Source organism: Lagopus leucura, unplaced genomic scaffold (genome assembly GCF_019238085.1).
Source record: "Lagopus leucura isolate 7727_CA_CO unplaced genomic scaffold, USGS_WTPT01 Super-Scaffold_100157, whole genome shotgun sequence".
Taxonomy (NCBI): domain Eukaryota; kingdom Metazoa; phylum Chordata; class Aves; order Galliformes; family Phasianidae; genus Lagopus; species Lagopus leucura.
In genome coordinates this window covers 35,729,380-35,753,370 of record NW_024962334.1, presented here as the reverse complement: position 1 = coordinate 35,753,370, position 23,991 = coordinate 35,729,380, and the positions used below count along the sequence as shown (strand labels likewise).

The 23,991-nt window shown below is 41.6% G+C and overlaps 2 protein-coding genes across 9 annotated transcripts in view; one reads left to right on the top strand and one right to left on the bottom strand.

Moving 5' to 3' along the window:
- The window catches only part of WAC (WW domain containing adaptor with coiled-coil), a 53,690-nt gene extending 33,795 nt beyond the window's left edge, over positions 1-19,895 (bottom strand). For all 4 annotated transcript variants that reach the window (XM_042888559.1, XM_042888560.1, XM_042888562.1 and 1 more), the window contains exons 1-3: positions 19,766-19,895; positions 19,605-19,641; positions 18,002-18,197 (exon numbers count right to left, since the gene is read on the bottom strand). In XM_042888559.1, the coding sequence (XP_042744493.1) occupies positions 18,002-18,197; positions 19,605-19,641; positions 19,766-19,806 (274 nt within the window). In that variant the 5' untranslated portion in view covers positions 19,807-19,895. The remainder of the gene's footprint in view (positions 1-18,001; positions 18,198-19,604; positions 19,642-19,765) is intronic.
- Positions 19,896-20,141: 246 nt separating this feature from the next.
- Positions 20,142-23,991, top strand: LOC122189382 (Sjoegren syndrome nuclear autoantigen 1 homolog). 5 transcript variants are annotated; one of them, XM_042888528.1, is made up of 3 exons: positions 20,574-20,636; positions 21,681-22,130; positions 23,951-23,991. In XM_042888528.1, exon 2 carries the CDS (start codon positions 21,743-21,745, stop codon positions 22,085-22,087), a length of 345 nt encoding a protein of 114 aa, XP_042744462.1. In that variant the 5' UTR covers positions 20,574-20,636; positions 21,681-21,742; the 3' UTR covers positions 22,088-22,130; positions 23,951-23,991. The 5 variants fall into 5 exon arrangements, with proteins under 5 accessions (XP_042744463.1, XP_042744462.1, XP_042744461.1 ...); XM_042888529.1 differs by lacking the exons at positions 20,574-20,636; positions 23,951-23,991 and adding an exon at positions 20,142-20,435 and having other exon boundaries at positions 21,681-23,272; XM_042888527.1 differs by lacking the exon at positions 23,951-23,991 and having other exon boundaries at positions 20,576-20,640; positions 21,681-23,272.

Here is a 23,991-nt window from a genome sequence, read left to right as displayed (position 1 = left end):
AGCACATCCTAGAACTTAACAATAGTTACAGAGCTTTCTATGGACATATCTATAGCACCATCGCTGTGACTTTTCTCAGCTCAATCATTATTTTGGAAGCAGTTAAATCCAGACAGGGTAAGGTTAAATTATCATCATTTTCTTCAAGGCTAAATAAATAAATAAATAAATAAATAAAAAATAAAAAAAATAATTAAAAAAAATCACATCTTCCTCACTCATGCATGAAAATCAGCACAAGTACACAAAGCAAGATTCTGGGAACCAATTCAAAAAATAGGCTGTGACTTAATGCCTACTACAGATTGGGAAATTCAGCTATGCCAAGATTCACTTGCACAATTTTTATTAAGTGCTCTCCAGACCCAAATTACTGAAGCAAATACAGTCTGAGCTGCAATGAGGTTTCAGCACCATGCTGGACTTGGAAAGCAGACAACGCAGGGTGAAGAAAGAATATCACAGCCCACTGCATACCTTCAACTTTGTCAATAATTTTCACATTTAACTGATGTTTCCCCTGACACCACTTCAACTCAGGGAAATTAAGAAACAAGGATACTTTGAATTGAAGATTAGACTGCTCTAATAAGCACCTAATTTTTTTCTCCCTCCCCCCACCGTCTTTCAAAACAAGCTGAAACTTCCCAAAAAAACTCACATCAGCAACTGCAACATCTAGTCATAACCACCTCAGACATCCAAGATTTTGGCCAGGCACAAAGAATAAGCTGGCAGTAGCTGCAGCAGGATACTATTGTATGGTTCTGGACTATACGTTTCCTAACTTCATGCAGTCTAACATACACAGAGCGCTTAGGCTCCGAAGATATTTACTCTGTAACTCTTAATACTGTAACTCTTACTGTAACCATAATAAGAAGTATCAGTGTAGACAATGCAAACAAAAGTTTACAGACGCTTACCAGCTGGGCAAAAAGCACTAAAAATGCTCCCTAGCAAAAACCAGTGCTGCAGCTGAACCTCAAGGCCAGTCCTTTCCCTTCACTGTCTCCAATGCTGACAGGGATTCAGGAAGGGATCTGAGAGTCTTCTGTGCTCAGAAACCAAGCATTTGGAAAGAAATATGGGGCAGTAAAAAAGCAAGGAACTTCATTCAACTTACTTATACTCATATACAGCTCAGCCACAATCCTTTCCATCTCTTAGCTAGTATGTATTCAAATGTGTTAAGCTAGAGACACTACTAGAATTTGAGCTTCCTTAACAGCACAGACAGACATTAATTATTTGTCACCAGAAAAAATGTAACAGCATGACAGTCAGTGGTACATTGTACAGAGATAACTAAAACTTGTTTAAGCATTGAAAAAAGCCTTATCTAAGTACACCCAAACTAAGATGTCTGAAGTGTATTTCAGCCTCCATCTTTGTTAGTCTGATGGAGGTCTCTGCAAAACACTCGCTGAAGTTCTCCATATGGGAGGGAATAAAAGTAACATAATGGGAACGCAATACCCAAGCCTCAGAAGTAACTGAACAGCCGATCACAGCCATTTTTATTTGCTGCACGTAAGACAAAATCCCTTTTATTTTTTTAGTGCATTTTTATGTGGCCTGCTGTGTTGAAATAAAATATGGCTGCCTTCCACAAGTGATTAAAATTATTAAAAAAATTTGCATTTTTCTAGCAGAGCAACAGCCTCAGAGAATATACCAACTGGTCAGTAACACCTTCCAGAAAATCCTAACACACAAAACTGAAGGCACAGTGCTCTGCCAAAAGAAAATGTGAGCCTAATCACTCTGCTGTCCAATTAAATACTCATTATACCCTTCAAACCGAAAGTTTTACACTGCGAGCAAAACAACTTACAAAGCCTCTTTTCCCCTCCTGCTCCATCTCCTTATCCGGAACAGAAAAGCCTGTGCTGCTCTGTAATGCCTGTTTCTCAGGACATTCTTCCCACTGGAAGGAAGTTTTCATCTTTTTCTCCAGGTTACCATTTACACAAACTTTCATGGAAACCAGTCTAAGACATCACTATGAACGGAATCATACATAAAGTGGGACAAATTACTAAAAAGGATGAAAAGGATTCTGCAAAGCTCTTTTTCAGAAAAACAGGTTAAAATACAGCTTTCTTTCTAAAATGGTAGAAAGAAACCAATAACTCCAAAAGGAAGAGAGGGGAGTACTAAACCACTGGAGGCCAAGGGTTTACACTGTTTTACTACTGAAACTCAAACGTAACCAAATTTCCTGAAACTCAAAGAGCTTCAAGATAATATTAAAATTAAACATTAGCTTCTGATTTTTTTTTATGCATTACATAATGAGTTTGCTATCTTTTGTTTACATTTGTATTCTTAATTAGATCCATCTAATTTTATTTCAGACACTGAAGTTCAATTTTAGGCTGAAGAGTCCAAGCTGCTCTAGAAAGAAAATCAGTTATTGGCTCATCGAAAATGAAAGTGAAGGTAATTATAAAAGGGCTCAACTTAAATTCAGACTTCTCACAAGACTCCAGAAGCTAAGAGGAGAACTGTTTTCCAAGGGCTGCACTTCAGTCTGAATAGACCAACCAGTTCTGGTACTTCTCACTGGCAGAAGAGATATAAGCCAACCATCCCGTTCCAATTTGTTTTCCTTGTTATAATTATTTTGTTGGTTTCTTCCTCCCCTCAGCCCTCGGCTCACCCACAGTTAACAGTGAGAAACCATTTTCCAACCTGTACGCAACTTCAAAAATGATTAGGTCCAACGAACAAAGTTCAATGGATGCAGTGAGCTCCAGAAAGACCCCACGTCCCAAAGCTGCGCTTTGTAAAACGGCTAAGGGGACAAACACATTTCCACTGCACTCCTGAAAAGCATAAATGGGTACCAAGAAAGGGGAAAACTGGAAGATTTGTAGCTCTACTACGAACGTGATGGCAGACAAGTCATCTCTCTACAGCCTTTTTTTCTACCCTTTTGAATTATATGTTAGTTCACATGTAGAACAGAGTTTTGCTCAGGTGCTCTACCAAAAATTAGGGACTTCAACCACCTCTGCATAGGGAGAAGATAAAATTGCAGGTGGTCTTCTACAGGTCCTCTCACAACAACAAATAACAGAGCAGTTCAGAGCAAAGAAACAGGAATAAGGAACATGAACAAGAAAGGAAAGAGAATAGATGGAAAAGGCAGTTGCATAATGTGATATTTCCATTTCCCAGAGGTGGTGGCATTTTTTTAGGCTCGTTCCCAACACTGAATTGAATTCTGAGTAGTGCAAACAACAGATCTTCAAGTCTCCTGACAAGTAAGTTAAACATATTTCAATGATTTCTCTGTGACCAACTTTGAGTTAATATATGTAAGATAAATACCTGATTAGATAACGCTTCACCTAGGTGAAATTCCTAACAACTCAAAATTCAAACTGCTTCACGTAACAGTTTAACTCCTTTAAAAATAAAAATAAAAAAAGCTAGACATCCAATTACTTGGGGGCACGTAGATATGTTCCCACCGGTAGCCCTGCCTTGGCTAACATTGTCATCCACTCAGAATTCACCACTGTGATGAGAATGAGTAAATTTACATAAGCACTGTCACAGAAATGTAGTGCATATCTATCTAGGGTAAGCAAAGCCACCACAGAAGACTCTCTCACTTCATAAATCCTGACCAGCTTTCTTCTTTACACAAAACAATGATAGCAGTAGTTTTCCTGATAGCAAAAACAAGAATAGGCAAAAGACTGTACAAAGGATTTTAAAGTCATCTGTAAAATAAATGTAGATATTATTCATTTCTGATGATCAGTATGCAATAACATTTGAGTAAATGTGCCCGTTTCTCTTAAAATACAGCAACATCCAATCACCTTCTGAAATTTTTGTTAGAACACCTTGGAAAGAACCAAGAGTTTCTGAAGGAGACACAACTGAAGGACTTGAAAACTACAAGTTGAATTTAAAGGAAATCGAGAACTCTAAGTGGATACCAAAGTCCTCGTATTTCCTTTTATTTTTCCTTCCCTTTGGATTTAGGGTGTTTATTAATATAGACAGCTGTTAGCAACACCATCAGTCCTAACACTAAGCTACCTTGAGATTGATCAGGTTGAAAAAGTAGGTTTTTTTACCTTTATGAGAAGGGACTGTGAACTTCAGCAACTCAGAGTCCTGCTCCCTCCAACTCACAACACCAGAAGATCCCAGCACAGAATTACCAATGGCAGTACCTTTAAGTCTTTTTAATTCTGCTCCACTTATTAACAGATTGATTACATTTGTATTACTTAGAGAAGAACAATCCCCTAAGAAGAAATTACACATAGTTGAGCATAAAGCAAAACCATGCTTTTGTTCTTGACTACAGCTCAGTAAACTTTTCTACCTCTATTAGAGTAAAAGCACAAAAGAGAGGTTCTACTGTCCTCAAGCAAGTACCTCATACAGGAAGAGGTTTTAATAATGACATGCAAAACAAGAGAAGTGCTCAACTGACAGCCTGAACTCTCACCACAAACTAATGATGACAATACCTCAACTCCAATGTGGATAAGCGCAGCTTAAGGACAAGAGACTCAGTTTCCCCCTTCTAATGCCTTGCCATGGAACCCAAGTAAAGAGCCCTCCCATGAACAAGGTGCTGAAATACAGTCCCAAGAGAATCAAGTTTGGTAACACAAGTCTGACAGCACCTCAGCCACGCGCTATCCGATGTCAGGGAACGACATCTTCACAGTCCTGATGCACTCAGTAAACAGAAGACAGTCTGCAACCCATCCACGCCTTCACTAACGTGCAGGGGAAGCTGACATAACTGAGGAAGAGTTAGATTCCACGTCACTTGGAATAACCTCATTAAAAACATTTATCTGTTCAAGGTTTTAAGGTGCAGACGCATGATCCATGAAGATCACACAGAAAACACCACACTTTTCATACTAGTAATAAAGGGAACAGTTGAGAAGAAAAGAAGCACCACTTAATTCAGGTTGGTGCACAAAGCCTATATTTTTAAACCTTCACTCTAAAAAGGCAAAATTTCTGATTGTTCCTGATGGTTTCAGAAGCCGTAAGTACCACTCCTCAATACTGAGTGCACTGCTACAACGTTAAAGCTATCGAGCATCTCCACTCTGAAAAAAAGAGGGTGAGCTGAACTGATAGTAACACTTCAGAGCTCAAACTCTTTAAAAAAAAAATAAAAATAAATCCGCACACATTTTGCCCTAATTTGCCAAAAAGCAACTTTTTAAAAGTAAGTCATTACAACGTTTTAAGTTTGTAAGCTTTTGTTCACCCTTATTTCTTATGGTTAACATGTTGCTAGCATTCTTCTGAAAGAAGAAAGCAAAGTAGGCTCACTTTCAGAAAATCAGCAGGCATGTAGACTTATTTTGTTTCCTACTGTAACAATGCACTACCCATGCTTGCTGGCACACAGACTCTGGTCACACAGCACTTGCTAGACTTATGCTCCTCTCTAGCACAGGCCACAGATTTTTTAGTTCAGTGATGATCAGACCGCTTAAAACTGCTAAAATACTCTTTGGGACAGAAAAATACACAAAGAGAACTGGCTCCAAAATCCCCAAGAACACAGAACAGCAGCTACACAGAAACTAATCTGCAAAATTCAAGTGAAATCTTGTTCAATATACATTGTATTAAAAAAAAAGAAACAACATAAGCACACAGAATAGCTGCATTCAGTATTCAATTATAACAAGCATCCACCTAAAAATGCTTTTTACATATATGTATGCACACACATTTTATATACATAAGCCTTCTGCTTTCAGTATGATAGATCCATAGCCACAGTGTCAGGCTGGATGTTCTGCACAGCTTAATAAAGGCACGTTGCCTAAAATACGGAGCAAACTACATTGCAATTCTTTCATCTTCCAATTAAATAACTCTTAAACACATACTTAAAATTCAACTAAGCTTTCCTAGAATCTCTTTGCTAGAGAAACAGACCTCTTTGCAAAAGCTCAGGTTACGTTCACAAACTGAAAATGCATTTTAGGATTATCTGATTGCTCAAGTGTCTCATTTATTTCCCCAGCCAAGTAAACACTCCAAAGGATTACAGAGAGCCTTCAGCCCTAAGTTTACACAGCATTTTGCCAGAAAGATGCACTTGACATCGCTTGAATTTGAAAGATCAAATTATTTCTCACATCAAATCAGGTAAATACAGTATTCTGCCAGAAGAAATGAGAGGATTAGAAAATTACACACGTTAACTTGTCAGCAGCAGGCGTCTGAGCGAGCAAAACACGGAACTAGGAGGAATCTGCACACCCACTGATGTTACTCAAGGGTGACACCTGACATGAAATCTCCCATCATCCAGAGGAACGTAAACATGTGGAATAAACACAATAGGAAGAAATGAGGCAAGGTGCATTACCTCATCTGGACAGAAGTGTTTATGCAAACGTGCACTATTTTTTAATGAAGGCAAGGAAAACAACAAAACCACCACATTTTTCCCTTTTCATTTGTGAGTGAGCAGGTATGTTTGAAATACAAGCGAGATGAGTAAGGCAGATCACAGACTTCCTTTCTCTGCTTTTGCTACTGATAGAGATATGAATAATTGATAACTCTGCTACTCTGACAAACTCGGTAACAAACCCAGTGAGAGGAGTGGAAAAGAACTGCTGCTTGTGAAGGACGTAAAACAGAAAAGTATTTAAGATAGGAGACCAAGGGAAAGCAGCCCATGTGTGTAACTGGGACACAGCTGTAAATATCATTTCTTAAAAACATTTTGAGAAAGACTAACGTGCCCAGTGCTTTCCAAGGTGCATCAGACTTCTACAATAATATCATCTTCCGCAAACATACACTTTTAAAGTCTTACTAGAGATACTGAATTTCTTAAAGCAATAGATGTAACAGGTTTGAAAAGGGGGAAGGAGGGATTTTTTGTAAGAGTTTACCTATGTTGAGATCGCTTTCGTAGTAACCGAACACACTGCCCTCTAAACCTATATTAACACGCCCATTACTACGGATATTTTTTATTCAAACCATGTTTTCCTTTAGCAAAAAGCCTGATCCCCAGATTCCTGCAGTAAGCAGATTAAAGCGCTCAGGAGCCCAAACCAAAATCACTGAAATCACAAATCCTTACATACAGTTACAGAATAAACACAGAGCTCTCACTTCACTAGACACAGGCCAGAAATGGTTCCTTTTCTTACTTAAAAATCACTTTTTAAACCAACATTTGTATGTATTATCTAATTGTGCTTTGTTGCTGCAGAAATTCACCAGCACGTTCAGTTTCCACAAGGTTTTCTCTTCTTTGGTAGGAAGCTTCACTTCCAGAACAGCTGTATGGAACAACGACAGCACAGCTGTGACACACTCTTCATACAGAAAAAGGAAATCCAAGGTGCTATCATACCGTTTGAGCAACGACCAAACTTGTTTAGAAACAAGTGCAGCTCGTTAGCACTGATGATTAAAAAACATACAAAGATGAAACACAAATATATTTTCTTCCTTTTGAATCACCAGTGCGATTTTACCCTTCCCATTCAGGATCAACCACGTAGGAACCTGTACTGAGTGAGCTCACACACATGTAACTGGCAATGTGCTGCAAGCTCTGTTTTTTCCCCGCTAAACAAGGCAGCATTTTGGGTTTTAGTTACCTGCCCATGAGGAGGCACAGACAAGTCCTTTCTGTCTGCATTTCTGGTAGTTCTCCCAATGGGCTGAAGTTAGAGAAGCATTAAGGAATTTCAGGTTATCAAATGTAGTGGACTCACATGTACAGATTTTATGGCAGGAGTTTCCTGAGGCACAAAAATCACCCGTCTTGATTCAAGCATTACCTACCTAAAAGCACAGAAGGTATGGACTGATCAAACAATAACAGCTGCAATTTAAAGATCAGAACACTGCCATTTCTTATTCTCATCTAACACATGCTGATTAAGAAAAGGGGCAAAAACCATCTGAACTACTAATAAAAAAAAGAAGTTTCTTCAAAATTCCTTTATATTTTTCACACTAACCTGTACTAATTTAACCACGATCAGGCTTTTTTTAAATTTAAAATATTAGTAAAACCAATGCAAAAAGGATGTTCAGTATTGCCTTATTTAATAATTAAAGAAAAATGATGGATCTTAAGATAAACAGAAGTAGCCTGGTTTATGCTGCCTCTCATCTCATCCTGTAGCCTTCTCAGTCTCTAAGCCCAATTCTATGTCCCACACTCAAAGCTAAAGCTGAGGGCAGAAAGCAGAAAACAGGACAGTGAGGAACCAGAAGACACCACCAAGCCACCACCCTATGCCTTCTCTGTTTCCTACTGGGTCACAAAGACCTTGACAAGTACCCAAGCAGGTAACCCAGCACACTTGATATGAAGAGGAGAAACAGCAACAGTTTAATTTGCATAACTGATTGCATATCTTCACTTCCTCACCTTACACACACAAAAGCTGTTGATCATTTAAAGGAAAGACTTAAAAATTCCGTTCAAGTTACAAGGAGTAACTTCATTACTCCATCTTACAGAATTTCTTACAGCTTACATTTCTAGCAAGTGAAAACTTTTGTAGCAGAATTCAGGAAAAAAAGAGATTCTTAATTGATTTAATTTAATTTTCTGTACACTTTAAAAAGTTAACCATAGCAAACAAAAGATACTGGAAATGCTAGAATTTGATAAACCTGAAACAGCTTTTAAATGGGAGGGGAAGATGAATTTACCTCTAGTTATTCTCCAAATTCATGTCATTCTGCAAAAGAATGATCTCCACATGATGACCTTAAGGAGTGCAGCACATCTGCAGCATCACCTCCAGGAGGTATTCAAGACCAGGCTGGATGTGGCCCAGGGCAGCCTGGTCCAGTAGCAGACCTGGAGGTTGGTGGCCCTGCCTGCAGCAGGGGGTTGGAGCTTGACAATCCTTGGTGTCCCTCCCAGCCCAAGCCATTCTATGATTCTGTTACCTCTAACCCAAACAGAAATCTTTACAGAATGTATCAAATTACTCTTTAACCTCCATATTGCTAAATTTGATTTTGAATTCCTATGTTTGATGGCATGGAGGGAAAACTGAAGGGCCTCATAAAAGGGCCTTCAAAAAGCAACTGAGGCAAGCATGTCAGCCTCTCTGCAATAAGTTCTTCTGGCAAGGAAGACAAGAAATTTAAGAATCTTACATTTGTTCTGCCACACACAAATTCTGCAAGCCTACAACAGAAAAGCCATTTCACAATACTCGTATAGTGTTCAAACGGATGAAGCTTGTGGTTATGGCCAACTCAAACTAAAATCCAATCTGGCAAACGTATGAAGCAGTGAAGCAAGTTGAGCATATGCTGCCAGACTTAGCATGGTTTCACTTGACCTCAGAACCACACTCCAAAGAGCACACTCTCTATGACCAAATCCTACAGTGCAATGCAAAGCATATCCACAGGTTCATAATCCTCACATTCCAGGAGCCAAGTTCAACCACCCCAAAAATAAAGGTTACCACTGGAAGGATACTCAGGAGGTGAAGTAACAATTTTTAATCCATTCTAATTTGAACAAGCCACTAGCCCAGAAGACATAAACTACAAATATTCATGTTAATGTTTTACCTACCAATGGACTTCTGAACAGCTAAGCTCAACTTTCTGCAGTAGAAAAACCTTAGAAAACTAAGTCATTCAGTTTTAAAACTTCCAGCCCTGCAAAAATTGCCACGGTTAAGTTACTCCAATTGGTTCTAAAAACACTGAAAATTGTGCCAATTTTTCTATTTTCTGAATACTTAGATGAACTGGATTGTGCTTGCATCTGTTTGAGACCTTAGAGAACTCTTCATTATTCCATTTCTTTTTTCTGCAATTATTCGTTAAATAAACCCTTAAATGCTTCCTTTGTACCTAAATTGAGAGTTCTTCATCTCTCTCCCTCTAATGCCCAAGCATCAGTTGCAGTCATTTCCTCATCTCTTTTCTGAAAATCTCCACATCAGACTCTTTTTCCAGCTGTGAAAAACAAACCAAGAGACTGTATTCCAGTAGCTGTCACATCAGCATTGAGGCAATCTCTGTCTAGTCCTGCTCGATATTCCCCGATCATGTAACTTTCTGGCTAGCACTGTGCTCAGCAGTTATGCTCTTAATTGTGTCAGGAGTTTCACATCTCTTTTAAGAGTCATCGTTGTATATAGTTGTTTTCCTTCTGTTAATGCTTACTCTCCTTCCTGTAACATTTCACACAACAGACCACTTTTAGTTGCAGAGAAATCAGCATTTTCCCTCTTGCATAACTTAGCTAGCTCTGTACTACTGAATAGTTTTTATTATTTGCCATTCAGTTGCGGATTAGTGGTAAGTCATGAACAATCCTATGACCCGTTCCTCAGAGACGAGAATGTTTCTATTTAGGTATGAGATTAAATCCACACACATAGCAAAAACAAACAAACAAACAAACAAACATCTTTAATGACACTTTTGGAAGCAGTTTTGAAATAAGTTCTCAGTTTTCAGTCTGTAAATGAAGTAAATAATATTTTCTTGATTCAAAATCTGTGTGTTTAAATTCAGTTGGTAAGAATCATCAGAGAGAAATTAGCTTCTGAATATCAAAATACCATTAACAAAAGCTTAGGAAAAAAAAAAAAAAAAAGCACTGTCAAGACTCCAGCCACATCAGAGACACACGAAGGTGAGGAAATCAGCTCTGCAAACCAGCAGTTCATATCCGAGTACCTTGCCTGTGTCACTTGGAGTCATACCACACCATGTCCCTTTTCTGAGTGACGACAAAGCAGTTAAGTTACATTCCATCAATACTGCTGCTGCAGAAGCAAAATTAGGAACGTTTTTAAAAATAGCAGAAAAACTCCAGCATTGAACTTTGACACGCTGTTCAACTCCTCCCTTTACAACAGCCACAAAAAGGAACTAATTATTCCGAATGGACCTAATCAACACAAGTATTAATCAACACCTTCTTTTCGTTCTTTTCCAACACACAGTAACACTGCTACATGCATAGAATCATGTCAAAGCCACATGCATTTACCAGACAGCATAAAAATGAATAATGAGGTTTCTTGTCAGTCATCCACTCAACAATTTTCCACCGTTTCCACTAACTTGGAATTCAGACATTCCACCTAGACATTATTCTTGAATATGGCTCCAAGACACCACTTCTCATCAGTTTCTAGTCAGAAATAAAGTGTAAATCATCTTAAAACTTGCATTTGAACCTCTCAAGTTTGAAGAAAAATCAAGTACTGTCCAAGAGAAAAGGAATGAATACAGAAGTGTTTCTTTCAGACCCATTAACCTGAACATAGTGCCAGTATTATTTCACCAAACTCGTTTTAATTGATCTCTCCTCAACAGAACTTCTCAGCAGACCTCCAGGCAATCTGCAAAAGGCCTTCAAGAAAGGAAACTGAATCTTCTCATACTGAAGTTGCAGCAGAAGCATCTGCAGATCAGTACGACCATGTTTTGGTATCCTTCCTAATTCAAGAGAAAACACTAACAGGACATCATCTACCTCAACGTAACAGCATGCAGGCACTTTCTTCCAGTGCCACATTTAAGTCCAGAAATTCATTTTTACATTGCAACCAACCACAGGCAAAACAAAAGCACTACAAGCATCACTGTTAAGAATTGCTTTTCAACAAGAGTACTTTTCGGTTTCTTTCCCCTTAACTGAAGAACTTCAACAAGGAACACAGTCTTCTTCAAGACTAAAGATTTTCCCAGGAAGTGCCTTGTGGGATTTGTACAGAAGTGGACTTCAAAAACAAAAGCAGTTAACGCTGCATGCTTGGTGCCCCTGAATTACTGTTTTCCACCACAAAGTTATTACAGCACGCTGAGTTAGATGACAGTGTGTAGAAGGCAAATCACATTTCAAAGAAATCTCTTCTCTGAGCCAGAACAGGAGCAGAGCTTTGTCTGCAAGTTCTGCGTAATGCACTGACTTACGTAGGTTTATTGGATAGTCTATACGGAGAGGATAGAAACAGCAGGGAAAAATGTGAGCTGTCAAGAAACAGTATTTCTCTTCAGAAAAAGGAGTTATGTCCCAGCTAGCAATTAAGGAACTAACTTTAATCAGGGGCCATTAGAGAGCCCAGAGTAATTCCAGTAAATAATGCCACATCATTTACAAATTACTCTCTTCACTGTTGCCTGGAAGCAGACAACTCATCAGAACTACCTGTTTTCATTGCTGCTTTCCAACTCCAGAAGAGCAATCCAGAAGTACAGAAGCTCGGACAGTAGCCTGCGTAACTTCTGCAAACTCTGAAGGTTTGTTTCCGGACTGAAAGCGCGACGCTAAGTAAACTAATCACAAGGGAGTGTGCTTTTAATGCACCAGGGATATGCAAATTTCACAAAACTTGTTCAAGGACAATGTTTTTCTTCCCCAAATACTAAATTTGCACATAGAAGCTTATCAGGTCGAGCTATTAGAATTGCTTAAACAAATTACGCTTACAATCTAAAATGTTTATGAGTTCTTACAACACTAAGAGATACATCTTCCTTCAAACAAACCAACCACAAAGCGAAACCTTGAATGTATCTATTTACAGATCTGTATTTCACATACTAGTAAATGAGAATGGTAAGTAACATTCCCAGCATCACGATCCTAATACCAACAGATTTTGGGAACTGGCTGCAACAACAGCTTGCAAACGAGCAGCATCACTTGTTGCCACGTGCTGGAACTTCCACTTTGGATGGTCTCCCATTAGAACATTGCCTTTACTCTTTCAAACTACATCAGATACTTGAATTTCACCGGAAGACAGAGCACTTCACCCATCTAAATGCATACTTTAAAGTCACAGCTTTTAATACTGTCATCTTGACGGCACAATTCCTTCCGACTATTATTAGTATAAGAAGCTAAAAGCACCTTCCATCCTGTGCTTTTTAAAAGCAAGCTTTGCAGATAGTTTTCAAAAGTAATTTTGAACATCAACATTATGAACATCAAAACTAAAGAAGTGTATACACAAGGCATATTTGTGACACTATTATTACACTTTCCCATTTTTTTCTGAGATTCTCACAGCAGAGTAAAAACAAGAAAGCCTTAACCACCAAATCATAATAAAAAACTAATACAACTGAGCCAATAAAAAGACACTTCAGAAACTCTGTCGAGCTTACAGAGCAAATCTAAAGCTATTTTCCATTCTCGACAACCGTATTACCTATAATTTCCCAACTTTTATAGCAAACTCTTAAAATTAACTATCACCAATTGAAGGTTCTACTACTAGTGAGATACACGAGAAAGCTTTTATTCCAAATTGGAGACCTAAAGAAAACAACAGAAAACTACTTTTTCCATTCCTTTTCTTTTTTTTTTTTTCCCTGTAATCCAACAGAAAGCTTTTAAGATTTGAGCGGTCCTGGAATCTGACATTGGGGATGCAGTTTTCAAAGCCTGTTTCATGGATGACCCACACCCTCATCTGAATCACAGACTTTACTCATCCCAGGTGAGTGGTGACTGGGAAGAAACCTTCTTTGCAGTAACGGACCATTTATAGCAGTGAGCACTGACTCAATGGCTACCATCTGCACCATCTGCCTCCTCAAGCCTTCGCCCTGCACTACGTTTCACTCTTCTCAGGCTTCCCTGTTTTCAGCAGTCCTTTAATTTCCTCTTTGCAACGCACGCTGCCCAGGCAGCTTCCACTCCCTTCCACCAGCCCTAACGCCATTCATTTCTGTCAGCTAATTAACAATGATGCTAATGTAACCAATGGTTTGCTTCTTGACCTCCTCTGCCACGACAGTTGCTAACACAGGAAAGAAAAGTTCACTTCCTGCATCCAGCTGTTGAGCATTCCTTCTGCAGCGAGGACTCTGGACTCCTTCAGGAACCAATAAAAGCAATGCAGGATAAGTCATGACACCAGCTCCCAGCAACAATTCTTTAAAACTAGGAACGCATGCTTTGTTCCACACAGGCTCTGACAGCAGAACAATTATGAATCTTAGCACAGAGCAGAGAGAGCCATTACTGAGAGTATTCTTAATTGCCAATTAAAAAAGCGTGCAGAAGAAGTATTCAACTTTGGTTATATTTTGGAATTTAAATAACAAATTACAATCAAATTTCATGAAAACAAAATAGCATACAGTCCAGCAAAAAAAGAAAATCACGTCATGTATACTTATGCTCTCCATTTCTTTTAAAGAATCCATTAAGATCCCAACATGAAGAAACCATTTATTTTGAAGTCTCCTAATGGTAAATGTGGAAAAATGCACAGTATTTGCACCGTAAGGAACATCTGCGTACATCAATCGACTGAACTACATTATTTTTATTTGGACTAAGTTTTGCTACACCTCTTTGCTATCACTTGTTGGTCATCCTGGCACATAAACCTTTAAGTCAGAAGAAATATCATTTTAAAAACAAAACAAAAACTCTGAAGGCCACCTTTTTGTTTTTACTCCTAAGTGATATACGTACACTCACACCTCCCCCCTCACAGCATTCCCAAAGCTACCCTACATATCTGAGTGCTTTCCTTTTTCTTTCCTGTACTTCCAACATTATCACTACCTCATTTATACCTTTGAAAAGACTTACAAAGATCATCTACCACCCCTGGGCACTATAACGTTAAAGTCTTTGTACTTCCCTCCTCTCTTTAATGGAAACACTCTTCTACATTCACAAGGCCCTTCATAGCTCCACTCCCTGTAAACAATGCCAGCTGTTAACTCCCTATTTGTTACTGTTCAGGAACTTCACAGAGTTGGTCTCCTAAGACTCCCGATCTCTTGATCTCTTACAACTCCACTGTTGCCTATAGCAGCTGACCTAGAAATAAGAGATACAGAGAAGGGGGTGGCTGTTCATTAGATTTCAAACCCTTGCACACACAGATAATATCCTCATGCACAGGGACCTGAAAGCAAGAGAAAAGTTATTCCAGCACTCCGATACACTAGACTTACAAGCACTCCTTGAAAACAAGGGATGTGACAAAAACTTGCACATACTTTACCATTAATACAAGATAAACTTGGAAGTCTCTCTTCAGAGTAACTAATGTCTCTCTCTGTGCTCTCTTTCCACAGAAAACACATAGGAAGCAACTGTGAAAAATGCTTTGCTTGCACTGTGTCAGTATGGAGGGCCTACTCTTAGCCCAAGTTCTAAAACCTTAATTACTAATCAAATTACCCATAATTATTATTGATAGTATCATCAATATTTATTATTAATAATAACATTTCTTACAGATACATTTCTACAAAACAAAAAAAGATTCCCAGTAAGCTACAATAACAAATACCTTTATATAGGCAGCAAAGCTTTTCACAGTGCAGGGCTCTAACATTTCTTTATTCACTTTAAACCAGTCGAGTCACAGCACTTTCATGTTGTGGGTACACTTACACCTTCAAACAAGGGTCAGCCCTTTCTGTCCTTACCACAAAAAAGAGAGTCAATCAAGACTAAATGAGTCCCCAGCACCCATCAGCATGCTGGATCTTTTCGTATCACTCCAGAGCAAAATTTAGTACAGGTGATACTAAGAGTGCTTTCTTTAACACTAACTTGAAAGGGAGCAGATCAGGTTAATTCATATTTACGTTCAGCAGTAATACCCCACATTTCTGAATTGATTTCTAAGGGATAAAAAAAAAAAAAAGATTGCTTATTTGGGGGTTCAGTGAAGACTGGGAAAATCATTACTGGAGATTTTTCAATGAGGTTTGTTTTGCTAAGTTCAGCTAGATCACAGGAAGGCAGTAATGCCTTTGTAATAGCCCCAAATCAAGCACTACCCATTTTAAAATAATGAAACCTACAGCAATTACAAAAACAAACAAACCTATTTTTTCCCCCCAGAAGTCACTGCAAAGTGTTGACAAAACCAAGTACAACTGTGATGAAAACTTCTAGCATTCTTTTCTTTTCCTTGATATCTACTCATTTAAACACAGCAAGATTTTTGTTATTTCCCCCACGGTACATCTGTACCTGCAAAACTGAGGGAATATTACAAAACAAAACAAAATAGTACCTCCGAGTAATTTGAGAGAGAACACTGCAAACTATTAGATTGTGCCTTTGGGTATCAGCAACGTGTAAGTGTCCACATTCACCTACATTCTAACACCTACCTTTAATTCACACTGACAGAGAGATTCAGTAAACCTTAGTGGGACATAGAAAATAAGATGCAACAGCTTCAAACTTGCAAGGAGTTACTTTGGAAGACAAAGCTGGCATTCTCTTGGCTCACATCTGCCCAGCTTTGGTTCAGTAATACACAGTACTTAACTTTAGTTGTTTTGAGTATGTGCTAAAACACTGAAACAGGCACCAAAGTAACCTTATTAATAACACACACACAAGAAAAATCACTTCATTGTCAATACAGAATAATGTAGATGCTCCTTCAACATCAGCAACTTCCTTCAAACTGTTTAAGACTACCTCTTTCTCCCAGTCCACTGACATATAATTTAGACAAGTCCACATTCAGATAGAATAAAGTACATTTTTCACTGTATTAACAGCAGTGGGACAGGGTTCCTTACACTTACAAAACTACAAATAATTCCTTTTCCTCCATCATTACTGTCTACATCCACACCTCAGATCACTCACCAATTCAGTCCAGAGTCAGTGAGAGCTTCAGAATCTGTTTCTACCCTGAGAAACAATTTTAGTACTAAAATAAGCGAATATGCTCCCCACACAGAGCCTCATCCTCCAAATGTTCTCATATATGCATAACTCCACTAAATGTAGCTTCACTGAAATCGGGTTACTGACTGCACCAGAACTCAGCAGAATTAAAGGAGGAGGTAGGACAAGTACCTTTGGACAGGCAAGCAAGGAAGAGAAGGCACTTTTGTGCCTTGGAAAGTAACGTGGAATAGCAGTCTACCAGTTTGGCACATGCATTTCATTCTGAGATTACAGTGCTTACAAGTATGTGCAAATATAATGAAAACCAACGTACTAAGAAATGCTGCCAGTCTTTGCAAACCTTCTACAAAGTAACATCTGATTATCAGCAGTCTACTATTAATCCCCAAATGTGGGAAAACCTAAGAACTGTAAGAACAGTCGAGCATCATAAATGTACATGCGGTATGGAACCAATACACTCTAAAGGAGACAAAGGTATTTTCTTTGTTACTTTAACAAGTAACCATACAGCAGCAATAAATACATCTGGACATCACAGGTTGTTAACTTTATGTAGAACTTTTATCAGTGCTTCTTTGTCTCAAGTTCTCTACCTGAATACTTTATAACACAATACAAAGAACAATACTTACAAAACAGGCTTCCAAATTCAGTCAGTAACAAGCCTTTCAAACCTCCAGCTGTTACTACCTTTTATTAAAAGGAAAACCCTACTCCTAGGTGTTTCTAAGAGGTAGGAACAGAAAATAACATCATATTAAAACTTCTGAGCAATTACAGTGTAAAAAGACAGGAGGCTACCTGACTAAGCTTCTGCCAAGAGATACTGTACTAAGTGCTGTCTTTGATTTTAAAATTGTTAGCAGTTCTACACAGCAACTAGAACTAGATACAAAGCTTCTTCATCATTTTACAGTGTGTAGTCTACGAAGCACAGAACTTTACAGGAACACGAAATTATTAAAAAAACCCAACAATTTAAGCCTCTAAGACTGCCAATACTAGTGAAAAATCTGGAATACGGTTTCACCTTATTGAATGTTGCAGTATGTCTGAAATAAGTCAGATATACTAATTAAAAAAAGAAGAATTTAACCTTTGTAGTTTAAATAAGAACTATCATACCTGTAAAAATAAGACAGCTAACAGGTGTTACGATGCCTACTTCCAAGGAAACATGGTTCTTGGTTTCACTGTAGTCTTCCAAGCACCAAAGAACATCGCTTAGCACAATGCTCCCTTCACCAGAGTAACAACTGTTTAATTCTATGAGAAAGTAGTAATTGCTTAAATAAAGGTCAATTAAAGATAACTCACCACCATCCCTCTCTCTAACTCTGTGGGTATGCACACTTTTTGCTTTACTGTGCCCTGTGTTGTCACCGTATTTGTTTTCAGGGCTATCAGAGCGCCGCAACATTTTATTTGGTGGTGAAGGATCTGTGGTGTCTCGCATCTTGTCATGACGATGATCACCACCACTTGGGTGACTCTTGGATGAGTACTTAAGAGCCTGAAACAGATCACAAGAGAACAGGCATTTTCATTAAAGTTACAGAAAGAACGTTCTAACATCAGTCATAAATTTTAGATCTTTTTTCCAAGATACTTTTTGAAGTAATTAATTTTCATTTCCCATTTAAACAACCACCATTAGTCCTCCTAATTTTAATTACCTACATTAAAGCAACAAGTTCTGTAATTAGGACAAAACCATTTGCTCCCACCACGACATCTAACGTAACATTTGCTGTTAAAATGAGCCTAATTTCTTTTTGTTTCAGTGAGGGACTGCAAACTTTAAGCAGTAAGTGGGCCACAATACTTCTGGCACTTAAAATAAGCACAAGTGCAGCTGGTATCAAAGAAATAAACAGAAAGTTACATTTAATCAGAGTAAACTGTAAATATCCATACTGTAATGGAGACCACTTCCTTTAGCCTCTACCTTAAGCTTCTGCAGACAGACTTCAGTACTAGCAAACCCACAACAGATACGATAAAAATCTAGAATTTCTGTGGGGATGTAAGGGGACAAACACATAATGTGACAATTCATTTGGGAACTTTTACCAAAACATGTTCTGTCTCTCCTTGACCTGCTCAGTTTTGCAGAGCGAGCTTCTGAGTGGCAACTGTTTACATTACGTGAACTGTCACTGACAGCTGCCTCGGACTGTCAGATGACACTTCACAGTGAGAGAAATACTCAGAAATGTAATAAAACGGTTCAGTTACGTGCCCTAAGAAGAGCAGTGTCACAACACACGGCATTCCCCAGACTCACACCCTCCTCAGGGTATAATTTCTTTTTTTTTCCACGGACAAGGCAGAAGACGATGGGATTCGTTGTACTTAAAGTGAAGTTATTGCCAAAAGCTGGAGGATCTGATGTTTTTGAACACACCTAGCAGCTGGCAACTGTAGAAAGGAAGCCTTACCGGCAACCCCAGTTCAGGGTCTAAAATCGTGCCCTGCTCAGGTTACAGCCCGCAGCGGCACTTTTGGGGAGAAGGGCCTCGGGGAGGGGGGCGGGGGGCGAACAAGCCTCCTTTTGTTATTAGGAGAAAAACGTTCGCCTCCCCCTGGCTCTCGGCTCCTCCGCTCGTGACCCCGCCGCGCTCTCCCGCCCCTGGGCTCGCACCTCCCGGCGGCTAGGCCCCGGCCCCGCGCTAGGCCTCTCCTCCCGGCCTGGCCCTCGCAGCGGCGCGGCGGCCCCGTTCTCCCGGCTGCGGGCCGCCGCCTCGCCCCCTTTCCCCCTCCCTGTGCCCGAGAAGGCGCCGCGGGCCGGGCAGGAGCCGCGCGGGGCAGCGCGGCCTGCGGCGGCGGCCGAAGCCTGGGCCGGAGTAGCTCCCCCCCCCTTCCCTTCCCTGCCCTGCCCCGCTCCTCCTCCCGGGCCTAGCGGCCGGCGCGGCGGTACCTGGTAGGGCTGCGAGTCCCCCCTGCGGTCGTGACAGCTGCGGAGAAGGCGAGAGAAAGAGAGAGAGAGAGGCGTTAGCGAGGGCCGTTACCGGCCGCCGGGAAGGGGCCCAAACATGGCGGAGGCGGGGGGAGAGCCGCGGGGCCGAGGAGGGGATTTACCCATCACTGAGTCTCTGCTGTTTCCTCGCATACATTACCATCAATGCCCGGCCTGTGTGTGTGAGTGTGAGGGGACCAGGAAGGGACGGCCGCGGCCGGGCCACGGGCGCCGAGGGGGGAGGAGGGGAGCGGCGCTCCGCCTCGCCGCCGACCGGGGGCAGGGAGGGGGCAGGGAGGGAGGGGGCGGCTCGGCAGCTGGGCTGGGAGCGGCGCTCACGGGCCCATCTCCGCCGCGCGCAGCCTGAGGGGAGACGCCGGCAGTTCGGCCCCGCTGAGGCGCTCCGGGAGCGCGGACTCCGTCGCTGCCGCCCGCAGCCGCCTCCTCCCCCCGCTGCGCCCGCCGCCGCCGCCGCTCCTCCAACTACATCCGGGAAACTCGGGCGACGCCGCGCTCGGTTAACGTCGGCTCTTTTCGGCTCTTTCCGACGCGCTCCGTCCCCTCTGTCCCCTTTGCTCTCGGGCGACTCTGCCTTCGGCAAACATCGGCCGTCTCCGCCGAGCCCAACGCCCTTCAGTCTCTCCCTTCGGCAAACGTCGGCTTGTTCCGTAACTCTTCCCCCTTCCTCCCCCCTCCGGCCGGCCGGCCCGCCTCGTCCTCCTCTCCCGAACGCTACCTGTCTTCGGAAAACATCGGTTATTTCCGTAGAGAGGCTTTCACGCTCCCGTCAGGGTGACGCCGCCTTCGGAACCGTTCGGCTATTTCCGTGACCCCTCGCCCCGCGGCTCGGCAGCGCTCCCGCTCGGCGCGGCTGTTGGCGGGGCGCGGCCGATCGGCCGAGGGGAGCGTACGGGGGCCGCGCTGCGGGCGGGCCGCGCGAGGGGAGCCCCGCGGCTGGGCAGCCGGTGCGAGCCGAGCGGGTGGCAGCGCCAGGCAGGTGGGGGCGACGGAGGGGGGCCGCGAGGAGCGGTGAGGGCGGAGGGGGGATAGGAAAGGGAAGGTCTCCCCTCGCCTCCCCTCCTCCCCTTCCGCCCGGCGCCTTGATGTATAGGCAGGAGCCATTTTGTGTACGTCGGGCTGCGCGAGAGGCGCTCGGCAGGGAGAGGTTGTTAAAATGTCCCTTGGGAGCTGGCGGGCCGGGCCGCCTCTTGCCTTCCCTCGCAATTCCTCCCGAGGCGGCGGCAGTCGGCCGCCTCGCGCGTAGGGGGAGCGGGTGAGAGTGAGGGGCGCCGAGGGCCGGCGGGACCCCGCGGTCACGTGACTGCGCCGGGCCGGGTCCAGCGGCGGTGCACGTGTACAGCCGGTGGGGCTCGGCGGGAGCGCTGCGCCTGGCTCGGGGCACGGCGTGGGAAGGATGCGGGGCTGTTGGAGCGGGTCCGGAGGAGGCCACAGGATCGCCTGTAGAGAAAGGCTGAGGGAGCTGGGGCTGTTCGCCCTGGGGAAGAGAAAGCTCTAGGGAAATCTGATAGGGGCTTTCCAATGCTCGAAGGAGCTTGAGAATGGGAGGGAAGTAAGCTCTTTGCACGGATAGGTAATGATAGGACAAGGAAGAATAATTTTCAGCTAGAAGAGGGAGATTCAGATTAGATGTCAAGAAAATTTTTCACTGAGAGAGAGGTGAGGCCCTGGCGCTGCTGCCAAAGAAGCTGTGAGTGCCCTGTCCCTGGAGGTACTCACGGCCGGGTTGGATGTGGCTCTTGGCAGCCTGAGCTGCTGGGTGGGAGCGTTGCCCATGGCAGGGGTTTGGGACTGATAGCCTTTAAGGACCCTTCCAACCCAAACCATACTACGATGTGAAGCCCGAATCTTGTCCTGCCTCCTTTCTGATAAGAGAAGCGATACAGCACACCTCAGAACTGGCCTGCTGGCTTGTAGTAGCGCATCTTTCCCTGTGACTCTATGTGTTTGAACGTAGCATAGAGAAAACTCTTATTACATATTTTTTCTTTCTGTTTTTGTTTTTGTGTTAATGTGCAGAAGGCTGCTGCTGAGAGGAGTCCTCAGGAAGCCGTTGGAGAGTTCAGAGACAGGAGCAGAGGATGACGCAGCAGGGAGCTGTTCTTCAAGGTTACAACAACGAGCTCGTCAAGTGTATTGAAGACTTGTGTATGCAAAAAGAGGAGCTGAACAAACAGATCCAGCAAGCAGAAGAGGAAAAAAGTAAACTCCAGCATGAAATTCAAGTTCTGAATGAACAGTTGGAGTGCGTGTGTGAAAACCTGGCTCAGAAGGTAGCTTCGCGAAATGAGCTTGATAAAATTCTTGCTGAAACTGAAGCTGCTTACATGAAGATTTTGGATAGTTCCAGAACTTTGCTTAATGTCCTGAAGAAGGAAGTGGGAAGCTTAAAGCATACACCAGAACTGAAAAGTAATGTAACCTGAAGCTGTCAAATGTCTGGACTTGGCAATTCTAAAATCCCACTAGGTGAGATGTGGTCAGGCACAGAACCCTACAACAGCAGTATAAGCTGAAGGGGCTTTCTTCCAACCTTTCCACATTTCCATGATTTTTAAATGCATTAGAAAAACTGTAGATAAAACAAATGAAATAAAGTTACTGTTTTCTTATTAAAAAATTAATAATAATCTTATATAATTTCTTAAATCACTGCAAAACTATATTGTAGATGCATAACTGAACTAGATTTCAGGCTGTCGGTTTTGATGTAGTGATGCTTCAAGGCCCTTCTGAAAAACAGGAAAAATGTTTTACTGGTTAGCTTTTGGATGGTTACTGTGGAATGCCTGTTTGATAGAATATGACTTTAAATCTGGACAGAATGCTTGCATTTTTTCCATTGCTCTTTTAGTTGCATCATGGCTTCTCTGAAATCCTGCTGCCTTTCTTCCGTATGCTTTCTTTTCCCCTACATCCATGTCTAGAAAGAAGACCACTGTAGTGAATGAAAGTAGCTCAGGCACTAGTGCTTCTTGCTTTACTGTTGGGGACCAAATAGGAATTAGCTATTTAGCCTTCTCCTTAAGAAGCCTGGAGTCATCTCTGTGATACGTTTACAGCTCCTGTTCACAATCATCTCTTAGCTGGAGTTTTGGAGGGATAATTTGAGGAAAACATGATTTAAGCAGGGTACAAAAGCTTAAACTGTAAGACTGTGTCAGGTTTATGTATTTTCTGAAGCTGTACTCTAAAGCCTTGATTAGAAAGAAGTTATGCTATGGTGAGAGATGGATTTGAGTGCAAGTGGGAGGCATGCCCTTGCAGGGCACAGTGCTGCAGGGAGCTGTACCATATAAATGAGGACCAACTAATATTGGAGTAAGGCTGGAAAGAATAGTGAACAACCTGGAATGGAGAGAAATAAATGCACGTGAAGGGTCAGAATTAGATTAGTAGTAAACATGCAGCTGTTAGACATTCTTGTAGGTGAGATTAAATAGAACCAAAGTCAGAGAATAGAGAGGAGGTAAGAATATAGCAGAAATCTCTGTCTTGTTTCCATTTCTGGTACTTACTGAATACGTGTGCACATGCATTTTGTCCTGCTCATTCATGTATTACAGCAGCAGCTTTATGTTTAAATCAAGCCTTCATAACAATTCGCTAAATTGGAGGAAATGCAATTGCAATCTCTTTTCTTGATAACTGTGTCTCTCAGGTACAGGTATAAAGAGTGTGCAGATATGAATAGTTTCAGTAATAGCTCTTCACCAATAATTATAAACAAATTTTATATCCTGTTTGCCATGCTACGGGGATTAGCGAGACAGAGCTCATCAACAATTTACTTGTATAGCTTTGCCACCGGCTTCCCCTGAGTAATGCTGAGGTGATAAAATTAGATAATCTCAGGAGTACTGCTATTGTTGCAGTGCCACAGTATTCATGACAGCTTTGTTTATATTGAAGTGAAACACAAAAGCCAAAACATTGTTTCTTTTTTAGTAGCAAAAAGGTGATTTGGCTGGGATGCCTCTTGGCAGTGTCTCTCCTCTTAGTCTGGTCACAGTACTGATTAGTTTATATCAAAATAGGATATCTCAGAAAAAGTATGGACTGAACAGCAAGGACTTTTAAAAAAAAAAAAAAAAAAGCATATGTAAACTGATTCATCTTGTTATATAAAAGGGAGTTTGAAATTGCCTATGTGAAAAAACTTATATTATGGAAAGTTTGTTTACAAATTGACATAACAGTGCAGTGAATTCCTAATATGTAATGACTATTGGTTTGCTTGTCTTCAAATAATCATAAGCCATAAAAATGTATCTCCTTGCTTTATTTAGGATGCTAAAACTGAAAAAAGGAATCACAGAATCAGAGAATC

Coding starts and splice junctions, on each gene's coding strand:
- LOC122189382 (XM_042888528.1), top strand. CDS start 21,743: ATGACGCAGCAGGGAGCTGTTCTTCAAGGTTACAACAACGAGCTCGTC.